General features: G+C 40.1%; 1 protein-coding gene across 3 annotated transcripts in view; it reads right to left on the bottom strand.

Annotated features, from left to right (window-relative positions):
• Positions 1 to 695: 695 nt before the first annotated feature.
• PTDSS2 (phosphatidylserine synthase 2) overlaps positions 696 to 23,276 on the bottom strand; it is a 42,116-nt gene continuing 19,535 nt past the window's right edge. For all 3 annotated transcript variants that reach the window (XM_049820123.1, XM_049820124.1, XM_049820125.1), the window contains exons 4-12: positions 20,348 to 20,415; positions 17,211 to 17,345; positions 16,139 to 16,189; positions 14,235 to 14,348; positions 12,622 to 12,740; positions 11,806 to 11,920; positions 9,436 to 9,581; positions 4,096 to 4,281; positions 696 to 3,253 (exon numbers count right to left, since the gene is read on the bottom strand). In XM_049820123.1, the coding sequence (XP_049676080.1) occupies positions 3,109 to 3,253; positions 4,096 to 4,281; positions 9,436 to 9,581; positions 11,806 to 11,920; positions 12,622 to 12,740; positions 14,235 to 14,348; positions 16,139 to 16,189; positions 17,211 to 17,345; positions 20,348 to 20,415 (1,079 nt within the window). In that variant the 3' untranslated portion in view covers positions 696 to 3,108. The remainder of the gene's footprint in view (positions 3,254 to 4,095; positions 4,282 to 9,435; positions 9,582 to 11,805; positions 11,921 to 12,621; positions 12,741 to 14,234; positions 14,349 to 16,138; positions 16,190 to 17,210; positions 17,346 to 20,347; positions 20,416 to 23,276) is intronic.

The raw sequence follows: 23,276 nt of genomic DNA on the forward strand, positions 1-23,276 counted from the left end.
CACTCACCCATTTCCCTGCATTTTTCCTTTTTTAAAGCCAACAACTTACCTTTGGTAAATCTCACTACAAATATTAGGGCCTACCCACATGAGGAAGGTATCTTGTTCCAGTTTTCTGACAAAGAAGGTAAGCTAAGAAAATAAGCAGCAAGATACAGGTCTGTATAGAAGTGGGAGACTGCTGCCTCTTTCATCTCCATAGGGATGGTCTCATTTTATGACACTCCAAATGTAATTTAAGCGAGGCTTATCAGCTGTCCTTTCATCTTCTCCATAGGAGGCTGCTTTTGAGTACTTCTCCGAGAGATGATCACAAAAGGATTCCTAAAACCAGGCAAGATTGCAGTGATTAGAGCCCACCTGCAACACTAGACATTAGTCTGCAAGGGAAGCACTCAGACTACAAAGTTACTCAACATATCATGCATAGCCCAATTCCACTTTAGAGGGGAAAGATCACCCTTGTAAAATGTACTGCAAGAAGCATTTCCAAATCACAGAAGTGGACCGAGGGCTTGTAACATCTGTTTCTCTGAAAACCTGGACAAGTTCATTAAGGCCCAGCATCCATTACGGACAGTGCCAATGCATTTGATAGCCTTGCTACCGAAGGGGAATTAAGACCAAGTCCCCTTAGCCCCCCAGTTCCATTCGCGAGGCAGCAAGCGAAATAAACCATGAGTGCACACACATGGTACCAAAGAACACACCAGCAAACATCGCTTTATTACACCAGTTCAGTTATCCAGACTAACCATAAAAGCTGTTTAGAAGGATGTAGACAAACAAGTCAGTGTTTTATGTATTAGGTCAAAGCTCCAGAATCGTTACCAGGGAACATATATAGAAGAATACCTAGAATACTAGGTGTTCTTCACCAGTTGTTTCAAATGTACATAAGTGGGTCTTTGGTGGGGAGGGGAGGAGGAGGGAGGTACAGTGACAGATCCTCCTCAGGTGCACCGGCTAGCCCCCAAACCATGAGACAGACCCTGGAGGTTGTATTGCAAAGAGATCGGAGGGGGGGGGCCACAGTGTTAATCAGCACAAACAGAATGGAGATATACCGACCTGAGCCTTGCTCAGCTGGGACTACACGAGCACAACACACTGGTACGAGCTACCAAACAATCAGTTAACAGTTTTTAAGACTGGTCTAAAGCTGGAACTAGAACGACTCTGGGTGGAAAGGCATAGAAATAAATACTTGCTCAACTCAGCACTCTCTGCCCATTTACAAATTTGTCAGCATCTAGTTACACAGTCATATATTCTTCACTACCTCACAGCAGCAAAATACTATCATTTAAGAGGAGCCGTTGAGTGACTATCCACAGTACATTGTACATACTCGAGAAAGAAGCCTGATGCTACCTCTCATATTGGTCACCCTCCTCTGCACCTGCTAGGCAACTGGGGCATCCCCCAGCCCATAAACTCTGGCATAATTTGTTGAGCTCTTCAGATGCAGCCAAACTGCTCAACTAATTGAAGAGTGCCCAACTGCTGAGTGCCCATTCTTTAGGGGTGGAGAGTATTCGGGTCACTCTGTAAACATGGGAGAAATGCAGATTTTGGTTGTCATTCACGTACAAGACCAAAACAGATAAAAAATGCAGACATTTGCTAGTCAGCAGCTCTGCAGGTCCTCCTGCCACTTAAAAAGTTTGGGGTTGCACTCTCAATATTTTACTGGTGGTGTTTATGTCATTTTCTTCTGGATAAACACTTCCCTAAAAAATACCCTTTAACAGCCAGATTAGATCACAGTATTTAAAACTGATATGGTTACAGTTACGTCAGTGCCTTAGATGCCAATGCAAAGGCTTAGAGCAGAGGTTACAAAATTGATGCTTAGTGTAGCACTTACATTTTGGAATAATGACCCCCCCTCAAAAAATGCAGCCCAGGTTTCCGATTTCTTTTCCTAGATGCTGAGTCACCAGCAAAAATGCTGTCTAGCTTAGCCTGCAGACCTTCACTGCTACACAGTGCTCAGGGAAGAACGATGCACTTTGCCTCAGTTTGTTCTTTTGGCAGGGATGGCGGCACGTTAACAGCTATTTTGTGCGTGACTGCAGAGAACGCCTTTTCCAGATGGACTCAGCAGATTGCTCAGTCTGGAGTTACCTTGCGAGGAACGGGGCCGCTCTGAAGGATGGCAGAACCTGATATGCCCCATACAGCAGACACCAAGAATGAAACCCCTTGGTAAGTGAACTGAAAGAGCTGAGAATAAGGCAAATAACTTAAGACTGATGGAGTACCTCCCAGTTTTCTGCTTGTAATATATTTTACTCCAGGAAGCAAAGGAAAGGCAGGTTGACCTTTCTTATTTAACCTTCCCTTACATTTAAAAGATGACCAAGACTAAAAGAAAAACTTAAACAACCAACCAAACAAAAACCCCTAAGGAGCAGCTGTCTGTCTCCCTAGAGCTGTGATAAAACATAAAACTATTGTAGGCTATTCCAGGATGTTGAAAGTCAGTTTAGAGAAAGGCAATAACCCCCGTACTACAGGGGCTGTAACAGTAGTGTACTGTATTACATTCTGTGCAAGTTACGCAACTTGTTCACAAGTTGCAGTTTATCTACGTTTATCTCACTGCAGTTCTGTTAATTGGTGGCTGAACACTTTACACAATCTTACTCCACAGCTCAAGGTAACTTCAGCAGAAAAAAAGATTCGTTTCCTGTGTCTGGTATCTGTACACTCCAAAACAAGTGTTCCTAATGCCCAAATGTCAAAATCAAAATCTCACAGTTTACTGGAAATAGATCAGCTAGATTCCCTTTGCGCTTTGTTTTAAAGCCCCTTGTCTCTAAACCTTGTTTTCAAGGAAGACGTACAACATGCTTGAACGAAGATCCCATCTCGTTGCAACGGCGTTGGTTCTGACTTCCCTCTACACAGACTTTCTCCGACTCTGCCTAGGTGTACACAAGGAGAAAGGGCGTGTATGTCAAAGTGACATCTTTTCCCCAAGAGGATTTTCACATGTTGGAAAGCTAACAATGACAATTACAAGTTAGGTAAGATAAGGTTGAAACTGTCCACCAGGTCAACTTGAGCACTCTGAGTTCCTTTCAGCCCTTTGTCTGTTCCTCAAAGTTTCCTCTCCCTTAGTTTGTTCCCATTTTGTTCATCCAATATTGATGAGTGTCCATCACCATTGCTCAAGCATTTGTCCTTTTCATATTTGTGCTCTTGCTTCTGTCGCCTTATCTCCTTATACCGCAGAGTGATGTCACTAAAAAGAAGAACAGAGGTGAACCAGTGGTGTGAATAAACGATTTCAATATACAATAAAAACAGTAAGGCAAGCCTGTTCTGGATGCAAGTGCCCTTGGGATAACTTAACCCACTTGAGTCTACTGGCTGTAAATTTCTAAAATTGCTGATGGCATCAAATCACTTGAAATTTGTGTTTCTTGCTAGTAGTCTGGCTATTATCACCTCTTTCAGAAGCATAACACAACAGCATTCTCAACAAGAGCAACCACTGCTGTTGCACTGGGCCTCCTCTATAGATAAGTGTAATTCTTTCAGCCTTGTGTAGCTGGTTTTCATTTACTTGCACAGAGCAGCATCCAAACCAAACAGGTTTAACTTGGCTCACTTGTTGCCGACACTGGGACAGCTCAGACAATTGCAACAGAGCAGACTGTTCTTGCAATGAAGCTATAAAACACTTTAGTCCTTTCTAATTCAGAGCACAGAAAAAACAAAACACTGATCTTGTCTGCCATCTTCACTCATCGAGGAAGACCAGGTGCAGTCAGCACTTAACTGTTCACCTGCTTCTACAGCAACACTAACACAAGTAGTCCCACAAAGACCAAAGCTACCAAAGGCTTGATCCAGAAAGAAAAGCGCCAGGATCATGCACAGAAAACTCCCTGCTTATTTAATAACTCTTACAGAAAACCACTGCAGCTGTAGCCATCCAAAAGAGTTGTGATCTATCTTCAGGAGGCACTGAAGGCTAATGACTGCATACATTTGAAGATGCACTGTTGAATGGATGTCCAGAACAACCCACCCTGTAAGACCCAGGCTCAACCTGAATGTAGCCCATCAAACGCTGCTTACCGAATGAAAAAACGCCAGGCTGTCCAGGTGAGTACAAGTATAATCCCCAAGATCCAGCACTGGGTAATGTAGAAAGGAAGAGAAAGCGTGAGTGTATAGGGATCATACTTCACAACAATCAGAAACTCTGTGGCAGTAATAGCAGCAACCAGCCATGCCTGCTGACCCAATTTCTTATGGAACTTCCTGCAAAATAAATGCACAGATAAAACAAAGCTATTGCTGTAAAGTTAAGCATTCAGAGAAATATTCATAAAAAGACAGCTGGGGTAATAATTTCATTCACCTTGGCACAACTCTAAAAGTCTAGTTTGGATTACACATGTACTAAGGCTATGCAGGCTAAGGACTTTCACGTTGATGTTACTTGAGTTTCCTATCAGAGGCTCTGAAAACACATGAAAAGTTAAACATCATCATATGATGCAAAGAAGAATCCCAATTTTCAGGGTATTGGTAAATCCACATCAAACAATTATCTGACCAGCTTGAGATCAGCTGAGGTTCAGGGTATGGTATGAAATAGGAGCTCTGCTCCTAGATTTCCTCTGCAAACATCAAGTAACACTGCTGTAACTATGTTTAACTCCTATATAATTGTATTCTGAAACTTACTCTTTCCAAAAAGGTACTCAATGAGCTGTCACTAATGATCTCTGAAAAGATTTTAAAAGAAGAAAGCTTAATAACAAACAAGCAAGATAATGAAAGATGCAAGGACAGCCTTTCACTTCTAGGACAACACAACCTTGGGGCAAATACGTGATTAATATTTAATCCCCAGGGTTTGTTTTTAAGCAGTACCAGACAAGTCAATGAGAAGCTACAGTGCTACGTACAAGTCTAATGAAGGACTCATCAATCAGTAACGCTAGAAATTAAACTGCAGTAGAATCAAGACATCTATTCAGAGGCTCTACTTGCAGAAGGAGAGATTGGAAGTATACCATCTCTTGGGTCACCTATTCCTGCATGGTAAATACATAAAACCAAAATATCTATAGGCTGCCTTTCAGGAAACCTCATTACCCTCACAGGTAACGGCCTATTGCTAGAAGCCTAGGTAAGTTGCTTGATCTAAACCAGCCAGATCCTCCACCTCTTGACCTGGTCTGCTCATGTCATTTCTAGACTTGACATTTTTACAGCTTACTGACCTGACAGGGCAGATGATTCATGTGTCAATAATCAGATGGGACTCTGTTTGGGCAACAGAACAAGCCCTTTTTTTATGCATTGGATTACACTGAAATCCTGCCCACCACAGCACCACTGGTGCATGCAGATGTGCTATCCAACAGGACAGAGTCAAGTATATCACTTCCTGCTTGGTAGACTAAATTTTTGTTCTTCCATTACTCATCTTCTGAATCTAAAATAGGATTTTATTCCCATTAGAGGAAAGAACCACATGAAAGCTACTAGAAGTTTTATGGTTTTTTTTTTTCCTTTTCTTTCTCAAAGGCATGATTTACTTAAATGTTTCCTGAAATGCAACTGATTTGAATCAAGTAAGACTGAACTTGAGAAAAGAAATACCCTCAACCATCATAATCACCAACTGTTTCACCAGCAAGCACACACAACTAACTTTTCTCAACAGCCTTTGGATTGTATTTACTTAAAAAACACACAGAGAAGCAGTTTGGTGCACCTTCCTGTTAGCCCTAAACCTACTACCTTAACTGATCATTATATCTCTGAAGATGCCAGAGATAAACCATGCAAATAGAAGCACCCCCAACTAAACTTAAAGGTGGCTGGGTTTTTTGCCTTCTATTACTCCTTATTCTGCCTTTATTCTACATGTCTCTGCTTTAATCACAAGGCACATCTGTTCTGCAGAGTGCCTTGCCCTCTCACTTAACCATAGTGTATTCTGAAGTACATTTTCCTACCAGGTCCTTTCTCTTGTCCAGCTGACTGTGTTATTCCATTCCTACCACAGCATAAGATTTGAAGTGAAACACACCCAGGAAGAATTCTGTGTAAGTGGCAGAACTACTGGGGCAGGACAGAGGAGATGGGGAGCAAAGCGATATAACAAATCTACAGAGGGCTGGGAAGAGAGGGATGGACATGTTAAGATGACCTCTGCAGTACTTCTAGGGCATTGCAGCAATGGGAAATTCTAGTCTGCTCTATGACCACTGTGATGTACGGCCTCCTGTCTGGCTGAAGCACTGATTTAGTAAGTGCTGTGATATTCAACAGCCATGTAAGCTCTTTGGGCTGTACTTTCTTGCCGGTTTTGCCACACAGTGGATGAAAGAGAAGCCACCTAACAAATCCCTGATTAGGATTTCCTTAGAGTGTAGCTGCTCTGCTAACGCTTCCCTCTGCTAGGCAGAGAAACAAGCCTGCCCAACACCCTGCCACCTCCAGCTGGTATACTGCCCAGTTCACACACATTCAAACAGATCCCAGGCATCTCCAATAGTGCTGGGGCAGAGGGAGCTGCGACTACACATTTGCTCCCAGTTTCTCCTCCCCTCTTCTCATCAGATGCCAGCAGCTGCACTGGCAAGAGCATCCTTCCTTTAGCAGGTGTTTTCCTGTTGCTCAGACATTATCTGCTCCACTGCATCCCCGTGGATTCTCAGTATCTGGGAAGGGATCTAAGCACAGAGAGCAAACAGAGCTTCTCTACCCTCTCCTGAATCCAGGGGAGTCATTGCAAGTCAAGCACACAAACCACACAGTTTCTTAAACATGAGGCCAGAGAATCATATTTGACACCAATGCATAAGTTCAAACTACACAAAATCATCCAAATACACTGGAAAAAAATATGATGCAGTAAATCAAGTGTAGGTTATTGCTGATGCAGATGGGATGAGCGCATTCAATTTTGAAAAGTATCCCGCCTAGACCAACTCAGATGAAAGGACTTCAGAAACTGCTCCAGGTGGTTCATCTGGTATGACAGATTAAATGGGCAGAAACTAGCCTTAACACATGCATAGAGAGAAAAAAATGAAACAGCAAATCTCTCACTGTGAACTCAAGCTATTCAGATGACTAGGTCAGCTTTCTGCTTTATTGATCTGCTTCCTCATTTGCTATTGTTTTCTTTCACTAGCTTATGACAGCACACTGACAAAAGAATTAAAGGTAATGCCGACAGAAGAGCTGTGCAGAAGCTAAAGCTGCTGAGGAAGAAAGTTGGTTTCCTGCCCTTCTGCTCATGAAAGATTTTATAGAAAAGTCCTTTTTTTATTTGATGAATGAGATTAAAATTCATGGCCTCAATGCAGACTCCTTGGAAGAGATGTGAAGACTAGGAACCAGGAATATATGACAAGGTCAAATACTACACAGACTCTTACATCAAGACATTTCTGGTCAGGAATATTTCACACAGCCAGTCCTCAAGAACGCAGAGGCAGCATGTTGATCACAATAGCAGCGTGGTATGTAAGAGTTGGAGAACAGTTTCAAGAACCACCCCTCTTCCTGGACTATTTCAATTCTAGATACTTTATTGTCACCATGCTCAGATCAAGAATTGTCTGCAGATACTAAGAATCCTGGATAAGAAAAAAAAGTCTTCATATTTGAACTTTACTACTTTCTAGACTAAATATTGCAAGGTTAGCTGAAAAGATCTAATCAGTTTACCTCAATCTTGTCACTACCAGACAAGGCAATGAACCATGTTTCTGACAAGGAGGGTCAATGGAATATTCCAACCTTTGTCCATTTAGTTGAGCATTTCCAAAAGAAAAAGGTCAGGAAGGTTTCTCATGTGCTGTTAGCTGGGAGCCTCTCGTACAGCCTGCTCTCCCCCAGCAGCTTCTCCCTACAACACAACACATCAGGAAGAATCCAGCACGGCTCCTTGGTTCAAAATTATGTGCAATTAAAAATGCACCCAGCTAAGTTGGTAAAACAGGGGTAGATTACCTCTGCTTGGATGACCTGAAATGCACAACAGAATTGAAGTCCAGATGCAAAAGCCTTCACAGAGAAGATATTAGGTAAGACCAGATGCTAGTTTCTGCCATTTTGCATGAATGGCCTGATGAGGTCAGCTCTGTGGTGCATCAAGCAGAGCCATGAACCTCAGAAGTGAGCGGGCTAGTCACCTTGCCCACCAAGAGAAACAGAACAGCAGGTAGTGGTGGCAATGATGAAGACATGCAGTTCAGGATGAGTCTCTGCTTGCTGGATTAACTTCTCCAGCTCACTGAAAGAATGGCAACAAACTGAATCAGCAATGAGGCACCAGTGACTGATGATTCTCCTAAATTTCAATGTTATGCCATGTGGTTGAACAGAGGGCAAAGGAGCTTTTCCAACGCAAACACGAGGACCAGAAGATTGTGAATGGTGCTAAGGAGAGGAGCTCACCAGTGAGAGGCAGAGACCTCTTCTTACCTTTGAGTTGGAGGCACGTCCCAAACCAGTAGGTCCGACACCAAAGGCAGGGGCAGCCTGCCACTGCTGAATGTCCTGAAATCCGACTAAGCAATGTGGGTTGACCCTTCTTCCCAGTTCTAGGAGTCAAAGCCTTGCAAGGGAAACTGATCTTCATAGAATGTTGGAACCCTAAATTCTGAACACAGACACTTTTTGTGTTGGTCAATGACAGACAATGAACATCCCTTGAAGCCAGATGTTGTCTTAGACTTAAGATGTGGGCTCAGGCAATTTGTGACATTATTACTAAAACTTAAAGGAAAACATGATTTTGAGAACAAAGCTTTCTCAGGTCTTACATGGTCTGCAGAAACAAAAGCAGCAAGGACAAATATGATGCTTAAGTAGGAACAGTCTGAAAGTACATGCACTGTTGCGTATGGGTGCACTTTGCCTTCAATACACTTTGCTATAAAGGGTCCTCTGATCTGCAAGAGGATGCCACAAGAGCTCCAGAGGACCAGGGACCAGTTGGAAGAATGCTCAAGAAAAGAAGCACCTTTAAGAAAAGTGGTTTTTTTTTTTTTAGTTTGGGCCCTGTTGTCCTTAGAAGGTACGTCTAAGGACTGTAGTTCCTGGCTATCAACCTGAAAGTGGAGTTCAGTACTCCTCCGCCCACAAGCCAGTGGCACTCCAGCTAATTTACGCATTACATTCTCAAAAGAGTGATCATTTATTAAAAACTGATGTTAAAAACAGTGCACATAGAATGCCCTTAACAACAGCTGTTCTCTAACCAGACGTAGTCAGAATTTTACCTCCAAAACAAAAGAACACAAAGTAGATGCTTTGGGATTAGGTCTTTTTGTCCCCAAGAAGCTGAACTCTTTCTCTGAGATGGATGCCAACAAGCTGGAGCAAATTCAAAATAAAGCAAGTGAAGCTTGACATGGTATATACACAAGAGGACTGGCTTACGGGTCATCCATGAAGTCGTAGATCTCCCTCATAGCCACACCTCCCACATTGACAAAAAAGACAAGTCGTAACAGGACCAAGTAGTGTTCTGGTGGCATCCAAAGGACAAACTTCAAGTAAAATGTGTTCAGCTCTGCCAATAAAAACTGAGAAAAAGGACATTTTAATTACATTCAGAAGACTTCACTGAATGAAGCCTGGAATCTCCCTCTCTCCCTGCATGAATCCCCCCACCATTTCTCTAACACCGCAAAGCCCTACTCAGTATTACTGAGCACACTATCATCAGTTGCAATAATGACCAAGAACAGCTGGGTTTTTAAAATTTTTCTGTGTTGGAAGAGGTATTCAAAAAAAACCACAACAGAAACCTGGACAAGCACTACCTCTAATTTTGAACAAGTTTATTGAGAGTTTGAAGTATCTGCAGAACTACTGATGACAAATCCTATAAGCAACCACTTGTCCTTTCACTATCATTTAAAATCTGACTGAGGGAACCCCAAAATAACAAGAGGCATAAACAGTACATCCTGGGTTTTGGTTCTTTTTTTTTTTTTTTTTTTTTTTTTACAAAGTTATGCAAACATCACTGCCAAAGCCGTTATTAGGAGAATTGGTTATACATTTATAGCAAGATGTTCTCAAGTGAGCTGCCCTCGCAATGTGATTAAGTGAGCAAGTAGACACAAGTTTCTCACTTCAAAAGAAATGATAACAAATGGCATTAAGCATTGTTTAATCCGAAAGAGTGAGCCAATACCTGAAACTGCTTATAAACTGTCAGCTGAAGGTAGGCTTTGCTAAAAGAAAAATTATTATACCAAAGACTAGTATAAATTCAATGGAATCTCTCAGTTGCAAAATCTGCTCCAGCACCTAAACCCCAATTTCATAAGTGTGCAAAAAGTTGGGAGCATGCACAGAGTAACCATTTGGAGAAACATATTAATTTTATTTATGCAGGCACATTTCCTTTACTTCTATAAACTATGGGAACCTCAGCAAGTCTGTTGTGCTATGTGAACTTGGCAAATGTTTTGTGTAGCGGAAATCAGGTGATGTGAACTTGTATTCAACTGACTGAGCTTGCAAACTGCCTGGCACTCGCTGCTGGCACTGCTGTATGCTGCTTGCTTACTTACAGACAGCACATTGTTCCTGAAGCACACTCAGGTCTGAAATTTGACATCAGCATAAAATACAGGGTTATTATGAGAGAAAGAGGGGTGGTGGTGGCTCGCCAAGCTCACTAATGTGTCCCACTCAGCAAACCGTAATAGGGAACTTCACTGGACAGCCCCAAAATAAACCACCACCATATATCATATTCCACATTATTTCAAGATGCTTAAAGGTATGCCATTCTAGCATCTGTTAAAAAATGCACACTTATATCCTGTACCATAGCAGTTATACAGAAACTGGTTAATGCCCATTGTCTCTGGAATCACTAGAAGTGTCACTTTTTTTTTTTAAGTTAAACTTCACAGTTGCTGAAATGAAGTAAGTTTGAGTTGCTCAAAACTGAGCCATGTGACATCCCATGGATAGCACAAAGGCCAAAGTCCCCCAGCTGACAAAAGGCAGGAGTGGGGTAAAAGCACTTAAACTGCCAAGTTTATCCTCCCTATCAGTGTCATGTGCATGATACCTGTGACATGGAAGTTATGAATTCAAGATGTTACATTCCCATAATACAGCCTCAGCCACTAAGATGGCTAGATGGAGGCAAGACTGTCAAGTTGCTGTGGCTGCTGGAGAAGCCAACTTTCTCTTTTGTCTAAATGGGGGAGCTAGTTTACCTGAACTGCTCAAGCTGGATACTGTTAACACCATCAGGTGCTACATGTTCAGTGAAACAAAAATTAAAAAAAATAATAACCTGGGATAATTGAATTAAAGTCTGTATAAAAATATTATCTGAGGCAAAATTGTGCACTTTGGGAGCTGCGCTGCCCAGAGCTAACAAAGAGAAGCCTAAAGCTTTGGTTCCAGACCTCTCTAAATGTAATTATGATATGTATGTGCTTAAGACTGAGAGAAACAAGCCATTTTCATCCAAAGTCAATGTTTTTGGTAGCAGCAGTTACATGCTGAATTATGAGTAGATCACAGTTTATATTGTTTACATTGCAAATCAACATTGTTCAGCAAGAACAAATATTTATGCAATGAATCTGTAAACTGTACCAGAGACATGGAAACAGATACTGAATCCTGCAGGATTCAGAAGCGATCTCTTCCAGCTTCAACTAAAGAAACATCACCATGTACAAACGGTAACTTAGGCTGAAACTCTTGACAATTGCTTGAGTGTTACAAAACATTAAATCAAATGGTAGAGAAAAGACAGAGAAGTTTCCTTACTACAAAGATTATGCCACAAACTGCTAGCCATCTGCGTAAGCTGGATGCTGGCTTCCACTCAAATTTGACCCAGCTATACGGGGTGAACTGGAAGACAATTCTCTTCATTTTACCTCTGAAAAAAAGCAGAACGCATTCTTGCAATTTTAAGAAACAGCACATAAGAGACATCTACTAACATTTCCATTTGAGAAACTAATTCACATATGCAAAATGCCTTTACTCCATAAAAATTAATGCTTAAAGAAATTAACATTCTGAGTTAGAGAAGCCTGTTATTTGGACTATCATTTTAAACTTTAATATACCACATCCATTGTAGTAAGCAGTTCCTCAGTTCTGCTCTGCTCAGCAAAGAATAGTTCAGAAAAGGACAGTTCATTACTGGTACAAGACTACAAGGGATTTATTAATTTTTAAGTTTCAGTGTCCCAATTACTATGAAGTTCTGATTACTAGGGAATGCATTATTTGCACAAGGACCAAATAGATCCTTGCTGTGAATTAGAGAGCACGATCCCGACTTGGATTCCTGCATTGCCTTTAACAATTTCAATGAATAAGCTCATTTCCACAAGATGCTCTCACTCCTAGACATCAGGCATCAACGATTTCATTGACAAGTTAAGTAGAACTCTCATAACAAGCTTCCATGCAGTAATAAGTTACTAGATACTTGAGTCATCTAAACACACATGAATTCTTTAATTCACATTAACCCTAACAGAACAACCCTTCAACAACCAAGATCTTTAACATGGGCCCAAACTTTGTGCCATGCTACTGCTTGTGGATTTACTTTCTACACCAACTTACTTGTATGTAGGAATGTTCCAAAGTCCTTGCCATTTGTATGTTTTCAAAGAAAGCCAAGACAGAGTCTTCATCCCACAGTAAATTCCTAATCCATTACATAAGATCACATCCATTATCCACTGAAAGGAGAAAAACACAGTGATGCTGGAGAAGAAACACTAAAGGTTGTAAAGGGGAAGATACTATAGGTACAGAAACACACGGACACACTCTCATTCACAAGGACTGAACATCCCCATGGAAGAGAGATGCGTGAACTGTCAGGAGAAAGAATCTCAGCTACCCAAGCCTACTCAAATAAAGCAAAAGTGTTCTACATATGATGGCTGTTGATTCTCTTTTGCAGTATTCATTCTGCTACAGAACAGACTTCTTCCTACTTACTCTCAGCTCAACTCCACTCTTAAGTGGTAACTTTAGGAACACACCAAAAAAACCCATCTGAAGAGGTTCCTATGGACTGGTTTTTACTATGCCCAATAACTTAACATATTCTTTAAGCTTCAGGCTGCCTCCTAAATAAATTATTTATATCCAGGCTCAAGATGTGAAATTAAACAAGTGGTTTTTTCCCTATGCTCTGTTTTATGGCCAAGCATTAATTCTAGAGATGGAGCTCTTGAGCTGAAAAAAACCTGGCTGTCCTCCACATTCAAAGCAGCAGAGCACAGAGTGTTAATTTTGTAAGAATTTTTTTTTAAGGCAAAATAGCTTTGCTAGATGTCTTTATGCATAATGCATTTAGTTTTATAAATACAACCACGTAGCAAATCATTACAAGCTTGGGAAAGAGCTTGTACTTTAAGTATAAAAACAAGCCAAAATAATATTAAGAACCATAGCTGTGTGCCCTGAATGTAGATAGTTTTTATCGCTCTCATAACGAATTTACATTTCATAGGAAAATAAAAAAAAAGTGTCACTTTAAGCTACAGAGCTTGGTGGTTTTTTTCCCATAGAGACACTACTAGATCACAGTAGTCACCCTGGCTTGAAAAAATAGACACAAGCAGTATTTTAGGACAAGAATGGCTACAGACTATCATGTGCAAAGACCACACAGCTTTTCAGTAAGGCCAAATGTTTATCTTTTAAAATCTTTTTTTATAAGCCACACCAGAAATTGTAAACACAGTAATATTTACTGTTTTCAGAAAACAGCAAAGGTAAGTTTGCACAGAAGGAAGACCTGGACACAAATTGCACTGAGTCTGTGTGTTGCCTTTTTTTTTTTAACAGGCAAGAAAAATCACCATCTGAAACTTTATAAACAATGTTTTACCTTTCTCTTAATTTCAGATTTTATGGTTTGTACCATCACCAAATATTTGAAAATGTTCAGGTAAAGCTTTAGATTCTTTCTCTGGTGCGAAATGAACCAAACCAAGTATTTAACTATGTATAATTTTGCGTGTTTTCAAACTGTTGCACAGTGACAAACATATTACAAACTCAACACAGAGAAGCACCAATGCTCCCGAGCTGCAATAGTCACACATACATCTTTGGCCACATGCACTTGATATAATTTAATTCTTGCAACCTCCTACCCCCTCCCATTAAAATATATACTTCCATTTAGACAAATATATCATGATCTATGCAGTACATACGTGATCCCACCAACATTCACTGAAGTTTGGAAGTTGGTGTTCCAGACTGTACTCCAGAAACTCAAACATTACACTGATGATCATACACATCCACCAGTCTCGAATCATCAATGTCTGTATAAAGGGAGAAAAAAAATAAAATCTTTCAAATATCCACAAGCGTTGCACAACATACTAAAAACCATTACAAAAATGAATACTTGCACACCAGACTGAGTAGAACCAGACACCACTTACACTAATGCCTTTTAGAAATCTAAATAAAGGAGAACTCCATAAATACTTGTCCTGGTTTCAGCTGGGATAGAGGCACTGCTCAGATTTACAGTTTTGCAACAGTGTATGGAAAAATTATTACCTTTCTTCCTAATTTTAAAACTGATAACATAAGGGATATGAGATTAACCCTTCTAGACTCTGAACACAGAGGACACACATGGTGTGGTTTGTTTACTGGTTATTTCTACAGCTGAGTATCTTGTCTCCAGCATCCAGCAAAGGATCAGGAAATTCATAACAATCTTACTTTTATCACGTGATAGTCTAGTAAAGCCAAATGCTCACAGGCCTCTAAACTTATCAAGTATGCAGCATAATAGACAAGAAAGACACTGAAGAGTATGGATGATGCCTTGTGGAGCATGCTGGGCTCTTCAAATCAGACTGCAGGTTGACAAGACAACATACCATCTCAAGCATTTCTGCAGGAACAGTCTCTTTAATAAAAATTATGCTTCTTCCAGACCAAGACAGAAAATAGCTTGATTGAGGAAATGGGCATATTGACTTCTATCCCATTCTAGATCCTCAGGAATGTGTTACCCTTATGTCTTGTCACCAGGCTCTCACTATTTTGGCATTTTTTCCTCAGTATGACATTATTTGTAAAAATAAATACAGAATGTAACTGAAATGCTGTTTTGATATTTAAATTTCTAATGTAATTCTCTTGGATGAAGAAGATCCAAGTTTCTCCAAATGTACAATTCTGTATACTAACAGAGCAAGCCACTGACAAGCTGATCTGAAATCAAAGTCTCCCCATGCCTACCATACTCATCTTTTGGTTATGGGAGCGGGGCGGGGGGAAACAGACCAAAACAAAACACTCATAGGAAGACATCTGCACTTTCAAAATGGAAAACCAAAACAACAGTTGTAGCTTATTTTTAAAGTGGCCTGAGCTTTTTCAGCTTATTATTTATGGTGGTCTTCTAAGTTTAAAAAAAACAAACAAGGTGTGCAGGGCAAAATAAAAGTTAGCTAGTAAATTTGCTCAGGTTAAAAAAAGGCTAATATTTAGACCAAAGTAAGCAGCAAAACATGTGTTGAACGTGTTCTGCCAGACAAGCACAACTGGAATTCCTTCCACAGTTGGTTGATACTGACTAGGAAAGTAAATGGGTAATGGTTTAATTCTTGTTAACAATTTAAAATCCTGATTTAGATGCCACTGTGAAAAGCCTGCCTTAGAATAGTAGTAGTATATCATCACACATTTGTGTCTGGGTAACAGTAGACTTTCACTGCCTTCTCTAAACACTGTCTTCCCCATACTCTCTACACTGATAGGTCATTCAAACATTTATCTTGCTACAGGAGTAAAGGTTTTTGCTTTTATTGATCTGACCTCAGAATGAATTATGGAGGAGGAGGGAGCTTGTCAATGTAATGTTACTTTGGAAAGAAATGAGGTGACCTAACATGGTCGGGGGCCAGGGTTGGGGGGGGGGGGGGGGGGAGGGGGGGAAGTGCCTTTCATGTATTACAAACACTTAGTCTAGTTCACAGATGACTGCATAATACAATTGATCACGAAGACTGGCATCACTAAAACAGAGGCAGACAAGCTTTATAAGTAGAATAGCACTGTAACAGAAATGTAACAGAAGACCCATTCTTACTTTCAGGTACCAGCCAAAAAAGTGAGCAGGAACAAATCCATCCAGTTTGTCCTATAAAGCAAGAAGAGAGTGTAGGTCACTTTGCATTACAAACAGTAACCCATTCTTAAGGCTTACTTCCCCCCCCCCCCAAGAAAAATGCAGCAATAAGCTTCAGTTGTTTCACATATAAATACTAGATGCATTTTATGAATTTCTTTGTTCTCAAATACAGTGAACAAACAAGCTATCTTCAAAGCGAAGCCACAATTTTAAGGGGCAGAAACTAGAATTAGGATCGTATTGATAAAGCAGAGACTACCTTTTTAATGCTAAATGTCATGTTCCTTGATTTCCAAGGGGACAGGAGCAGAACACATTCAAGCCAGAGCAAGAACATGTATTTCTTCATCAGACACCCATCTTGTATCTAGCAGAGCTTCTTAAATCTTATCAGTCCTGCCACCATAAATCCCTGGGCAAAGAGTGCCTTTCCTCCTCTAGTTTTGGTGCAAAACTAGAAAAGGACAGCTGTAATTGCTCTCAGTTATCCCACTGAAGACACAAAGGATTCAGTGCTCCTTACTACACAAGCACTAGCAGCTTCATGCAATCAGGGAGTTCTAAATAATCAGAATTCCTTTGCCCTTGAATTTCAAGTCTTCTGTTTGACAGCAAAAAACAATAACCTGACAGTTTCTGGTATTCAGAAAAGTGCCACTTAAGGGTTGCTTGGCAACATGCAACTTTTGAACTTTGTGCCTCAAGGTGACTGTAAGTAGAAGATTCTTTAAGCACACAAATAAACCCAGACTCCTAGGGGAAAAGGTTTACATTAATAATCTGAGAAACAAGGGTTACTAAGCAGTTTACCCTCTCTCCTGGGCAATGTAATTAGGATAGAGACACGCATCTCCATCTGATCAACAGGAAAGGTCAGGAGAAGAGAAATAAGGAAGCTAAAAGAGTCAGTCATGACCTGTTCTCTCATTCAAGACTCAGACTCATGACTGCACTTCTATGAGTTCAATTAAGCAATCTTTTACCAAAAAATAGTCAGACTCATTAGCAAGTAACTTTATTTGTTTCTTACCCAGACATTGTGAAATGGATCAGTTTCATTGCCAGGATCATAAATAAGGCAGTTGCCACCATAATCTCTTTCTGGCAAAGGAACACCTAAATGTGGATCAATGTACTTCATAAACTGTCTGCCATCTTGTACAGTCTGCAAAAGGAACACAAATCCCATGTTTCCCTCTTAGTAAGTATTAATGCACAGAAAAGTACAAAGATAATTCAGATCAACATTGTATCTTCAAATGGGTGGGGTTTTTTCAAATTTGTTGCAGAACAATTATTGAAATATAACCAGACCTCAAAGCACCCCACAGCATATACACCTGACTTTCCAGGCCTCTAATGCTAAGCATTAAGGAAAAAAATTACTACCGAATGAACTTAAGATTTCTTAAAGATGAAAATTGGAGATACTTAACTCTGTTTCCTAAGCCACTCCTGTATGCCCCCTCCCTCCCAAAAGCTTAGTACTCGAACTGGCACACGATTCATCCTTCCCACTGACCCTTTTGCCCTTCCTCTCCTCAAGCTTGGCAAGGGTAAAGAAAAAGCAGCCAGTAGCTCAGGAAAGGCTCATTTAATGGCTGCATCTCCTGCTTTGGTGACCTTCTGGTTTCCTAGAATGGGAAAGATCCAGCAGCACTTTAAACATGCAGCTCAAACGAAACACAGTACATGCAAACATCAGCAGACTGAGCACACCGATTAGGTGCACTGTTAGCAGGATTAGTCGCACATGTGTGCTCAGCTCACTTCAGCTACAGAAAGTCGAGAACTGCACTGCATTTCATGGCAGAAAAAAATTAGTGCCACTCATCGAATAAACAGTCATTTCAAATAAGGTCCCACAAGCAGCACAGGTAATAAACTTGAAGCAAACAGCAAGGAAGAAATTGTCAAAATATTAGTTATAAACAGTGACCAAATTTACTAGTAACTCAGACACACATTTGCTGAATAAGTATTTTCCAATGAAATTGCTCACTGTTGTGGTCAATGTTTTACAATAGAAGCAATGTAACATCTATGACAGACTAGCAGACAGTAAAAGCAGGGCAAGGCCAACATTAATTAATAGCAATAATAAAAACATTATAGAATAACACCACTAAAGTCACATTAACTGTAAGACAAGCTTCAACTATGAGCGAGCTTGCATTTGCTTTTAGGGAAGTTTAGTCACTTACGGACTCAGCATAATTTTAACCTTATTTAAACCTGTGCAAAGTAATAATGTATTTTTAGTAAAGAGCTGAGCAACAGCTAGCGAGTGTCCTTAACAACTAAATGGCTGGTAACATAATATACCACCAGAGGAAAGCAACACAATTCCAGGCTTTTCTATTAGAATTCAGAACTACAACAGTACTATCAAATAAAAATGAAACATATGATTCAGTCTGACTGCAGCTAATCAGCAGTATCATTTACAAGGATGCCTGGAAAAAAAAGGTGACATGAAACAGTAGGAACGTAAGAATAAATTGGAACTGAGTAAGTATTCCTCAGTGGTGAGGAATAACAACAAAAAAAGGCAAGACAGACCTGTTCATGCCTGTGAAAGGGTCAGAACTCCACTCCCTCCAAGCAGGACAGGCAGCCTGAAAGAAACCCTAATGAGACATTAGGGCCCTGCATAAGGGTTTACACTGAACCGCCAAGTTACATCAACGGGACAGAAGCTCACACTGTTGTTTACTGATCTACTGTGGACACATTCCAGCTGCTGACTGAAACAATGAGCCAAGCATAAAAAAAAAAAAAAGAAAAAAGAAAAAAAAGACACTTTTGCATTCTTAAGAGAGCTTGGCACTGACTTTTGGGGAGGCTCCAGGAAAGCCAAGCAGAACAAGAAATACTAGAGCCAAAGGAAATCTTTGATTAGCTGGAAAGGGTGTGATCAATATTAAAAACTTGTTTGCAAAGCAAATGCCCTTCTCCAACAGAAGACATGACAGATCCTGACACCTCTGAATTCCAGCCCCACTTCTTCCAAGCTCACTTGGCCTCTAGAGGCAAAATGTTTTGTTGTTGTTTTTTTTTAAAACACATGTTCCTCATCCTTCTCATCTAAAATTTTTTAAAGCTACCTGATGAGTATGTGATGGTACTTGCACAACCCTTTTAAAATAGAGCACCAAATGTTACTAAGATGTCAGCAAGAAGGACCTATCTGAAAATGAACAACTGGGGACTCTAATTGGAATCTAAATCTGAAAAGTAGCCAGCTGTCTGACAGGACAGTTACCTCTCACGGTTTAGTACCACTACATTTGCTTTTGGTTTCAAATCATGCTGTTGCCTGAGGAGATGACCACAACAATTCGATTGAGTAACTGAAGAAAGGATGAATCTCCTTCAAATTCTCGAGCTCTTTCCTGGCACTCAAACTTGATTTGCAGTGGTGTAAGTATACATATAGGAGCACAAAGGCTTTGTTAATAGCATCAGGTTTACTGCTCTTGCTTATCTCAACATATTTTACTTTAACTGCTGCATTTCTGAGTATTCATAGAATTGTAAAAGCCAGGGGAAAATTCTCAGTTTACTAAAGGACGAGAATATGGTAAAAAATAAGGTACTTCATTTGGAAGTACCAATAGCATGTCTTTCTAGAAAAAACATCATCCTTAGTTTGCTGCCACTACACAAAATAGTGTATTAAGTTTTGTGAATTTCTGGCAATAAACTGAAAAATGTTCAAAGCACCTATCATTCAAGGTAAAAAGTATTTCAAAAGATGGAACAAGATGAATTCACCCTACAACCTGTAGGATCTAAAAAACTAACAGCTGGTATGCAACTTCAGCAAGTCACAAAGTCCAGCAGAGCAGAGACTAAACATGAGAAGCATCAACTCCTGACTGTTTGATCTAAAGAAGAACTCTGACTTCTCATCAACTCATTTAAGGACACTGCACTGTGGTGTCTAACCTAGGCTGAGACTAACTGGAGGTTAGACAAGGTGAAATATTTTTGTAATATTGTAATTTTTCCTCAACCTAGAAGTCTCATTAAATAGCACAATGATTTGATTTCACAAAGATGAAGAGCATCTCCTGTAGTCAGTGAGAATCCTAAAGAACACCACAAAGGATTTTATATCCACATTAAACTGGCATTTAGTAACTAGAGGTTTAAGTTACTTACCTGAAAGAGTATAAAGATGAGGAAGAGCTCATACACAACGCTGACACACAGCCAAAACCTCCAGTAAGCTACAGAAACAAACGGGATATTAACAAGCTTTCAAGCAAAACAGCAGTCAATTATTCATTTACTGTAATATAACTAAACACTTCAAGAAGAGATGCTCCCACCAACAAATTATAAAGCCCAGCATTCAAGTAAAGTGTTCACCATCCTTCCTAAAGTGTATAACCAGAAAGGCTCTTTAACTACCAGATGGGCTGCTATGTAAATTTGCCAGAATTGCTCAGGCCATGACCTGGATCTGTGACGATGGACCAGGATCCATAAGAACGCTTCATCCCAATGAACTAAGTATTTAAGAATTAGAAGGAATGATACATGCCACTTGCAATGCTTCCTAGCAGTCTTTGGAAGAGAACTATATCCTTCTTGAACTAATCTAATTTCTTTCTCCAAGATCTCATGGAACCAACTTTGGTTTTCCCAGCCCTATCACGGCTAATGTGCTTTGCCAACTTCTGCCTATGTACTGCTAAAACAGACAAGACTAAGACTGGCAGGAGGAACCACTGCTTTTACTTTTGTAAGCCCATCTTACTGTGAAGACAAGGTTGTTTCCTCAAAGGGCAGAAAGCACTTCAAAATTTCAAAGATATTTTCACTTTTACTAGGAATTAAATAAATCAAAAAAAAGTACCAAAGGTTTAGCTGGTGCTAGATGCAAGACCTATGAGATCATCTGAAATGCTTCATAATAAGAGAAATATCATGCAAAACTCAGTTACTTCAGAGTCTGCAGTTGTTTTTCACCCTCCCAAGATGTGCTATTACAGATCTTCTCACACTGAAGCAACACCTGAATCTAAAGGGTACACAAATTAAAGTATTTGTACACTTCCAGCTCCAACATCGTCACCTCAGTTCTTCTGAAAGACTCAGTCCTCAGGTAATAGGCTCTCTGACTGTCCTGGATACAAGCCTTGTGGTCCATGGGCTGCATTCATGCCCCTAATTCATCCTACTCCACCCAGAGTCTGGTTTGGCCTCCATTCCGTAAGGTGATTTGTGGGCTCTGAAATCTCATCCAGCGTTTTTGTTAACTCCTATACAAGAGGAAGCAGGTTAATGCAGAGCCAGTATGTGTATGGAGTGCTCCAGCATTTTTTCCTAACCACATCCAAAAATTTACACAAGGTAATTCAGCAAAACTTGACTCATTCCAAGTGGATATTTAAATTTCTCAGCAACATCACATACTAATCACTCTGGAATGATTTGAATAGACTTTCCTTCAGGTGTTTCCTGTTTACACTTATAAAACAGAACTCTTCTTACGTGGTTACATCTAGGTGATAGTTAGAATTGGATTGGGGCAAAGAGGAATCAAGACAGTCGTTCATATGGTTGAGTGGAAACAGCAAGCTATTCCACCTACATGAATATGGTTTGCCAAGAAGTAAAAAAACCCAAGAACCTTAAGGCCTGATTTGGGCATTTATTAACTCCGAGGCAACTTAGGTATGTTAATGCTTAAAAGCAGGACCATGATATAAATAATGCAAGAACTAAACAAACTCCAGGCTTGCAAACATACTTGTTTATCAGCTCAGAACGTGAAATCAACTAGCCATGGTGTTGCAGAGCTTGGTGGAGGCTTGTTTGACCCCCGAAACAAAAGTGTTGTCTTTGCCTGCCTCCTCCCCCCCACCCCCCAAAGAAATTCCACGTTTTTAAAAGAACTCTCTAACAGCCTGCTTCTGACACCATCATTAATATAGACTGGAATGTGAGAAGGCATGACCTTTTTTCAGCAAAACTGCTAAATTAATTTCATAAAAAATGGCCTACTTGACACTTTTAGGAAAAAAAAGGAAAAATAAGAGAGGCAGGTGTGGCCTGGGTAACAGGAAGTTCAGCACTCTGTAACAGCTTTCACTGGAAATTTGGAACTTTTAAGACTTTTAAGTAAAAGTCTACAAACATAATTGTCATTTCTTAATTATGCAATATGAAGTGTCGTCTTAGGGGTCAGCCATTAAAAAAAACAAACAAACCTCTAGACACACATTATTAAGTGGTTTTGTCCCTTGGTCTCCTTGAGGGAAGGAAAAGCAGAGTTCAGCCTACCTTCTCCTTGGTGAGGCAATAGCTAGTGCCTCTTGTGCAGCTGTCCTTACACAAAAGTTGTAAAAACAGTTACTTGATACTTCTGTCCTTCCTTCAGATTTGATTAACTTTTAAATCCACTGGCAAATTTCACTTGGAAGGACTGACCAGGAGTGTGCATGCACCTTCTTGTCTTTCTAGAATGCAGCTTAGGAAAAACAAACAAGCAAAAAAACCCCTCCACTGGTCAAAAGATTATTTGGAAGAGAGGAACCTCTCCCCAAACCAGCACCACTGCACTGCTGAAAAATACTTTAGCCTTTTGAATGCGAGCCTGCAGGACAGAAATACAGTGGTGACTTTCTTAACATGATTTTAAAAAATCTTTTAAAAGTGATTAAAATTTTAAAGGTTGATAAGGTGTTTTCTATCCTTTCCTATAGTGGCTGCATACCTTGAAGAGTAACCATTATGTTCAAACCAGACGTAAGAATTAACCTTTCATTAACACACTTCTCCCACATGAACTAAGCATTGTTTCCTTCCAACATCACCTTCAGACTAGGAGCCTTAAAAAAAAGCTGAGTTTTTTCTGACCTATCAAGCCTTGTATGACAATTTTTACACTACTCACAGACATAAATACGGCAGACTAGTTCTGACACTGATATACATACAATTCAGAACGCAGAAAAATCTAAATCCTTATCTGAGCTTTTCTTCTCCTATATATGTAGGGTTCTGGCAACAGATGATCTGCAGCTGCTGATTATGCTCAGCAATACTACATAATAAAAAAAAATACAATCTGGTTATAATT

Source organism: Accipiter gentilis, chromosome 17 (assembly GCF_929443795.1).
Source record: "Accipiter gentilis chromosome 17, bAccGen1.1, whole genome shotgun sequence".
Lineage (NCBI taxonomy): Eukaryota > Metazoa > Chordata > Aves > Accipitriformes > Accipitridae > Astur > Astur gentilis.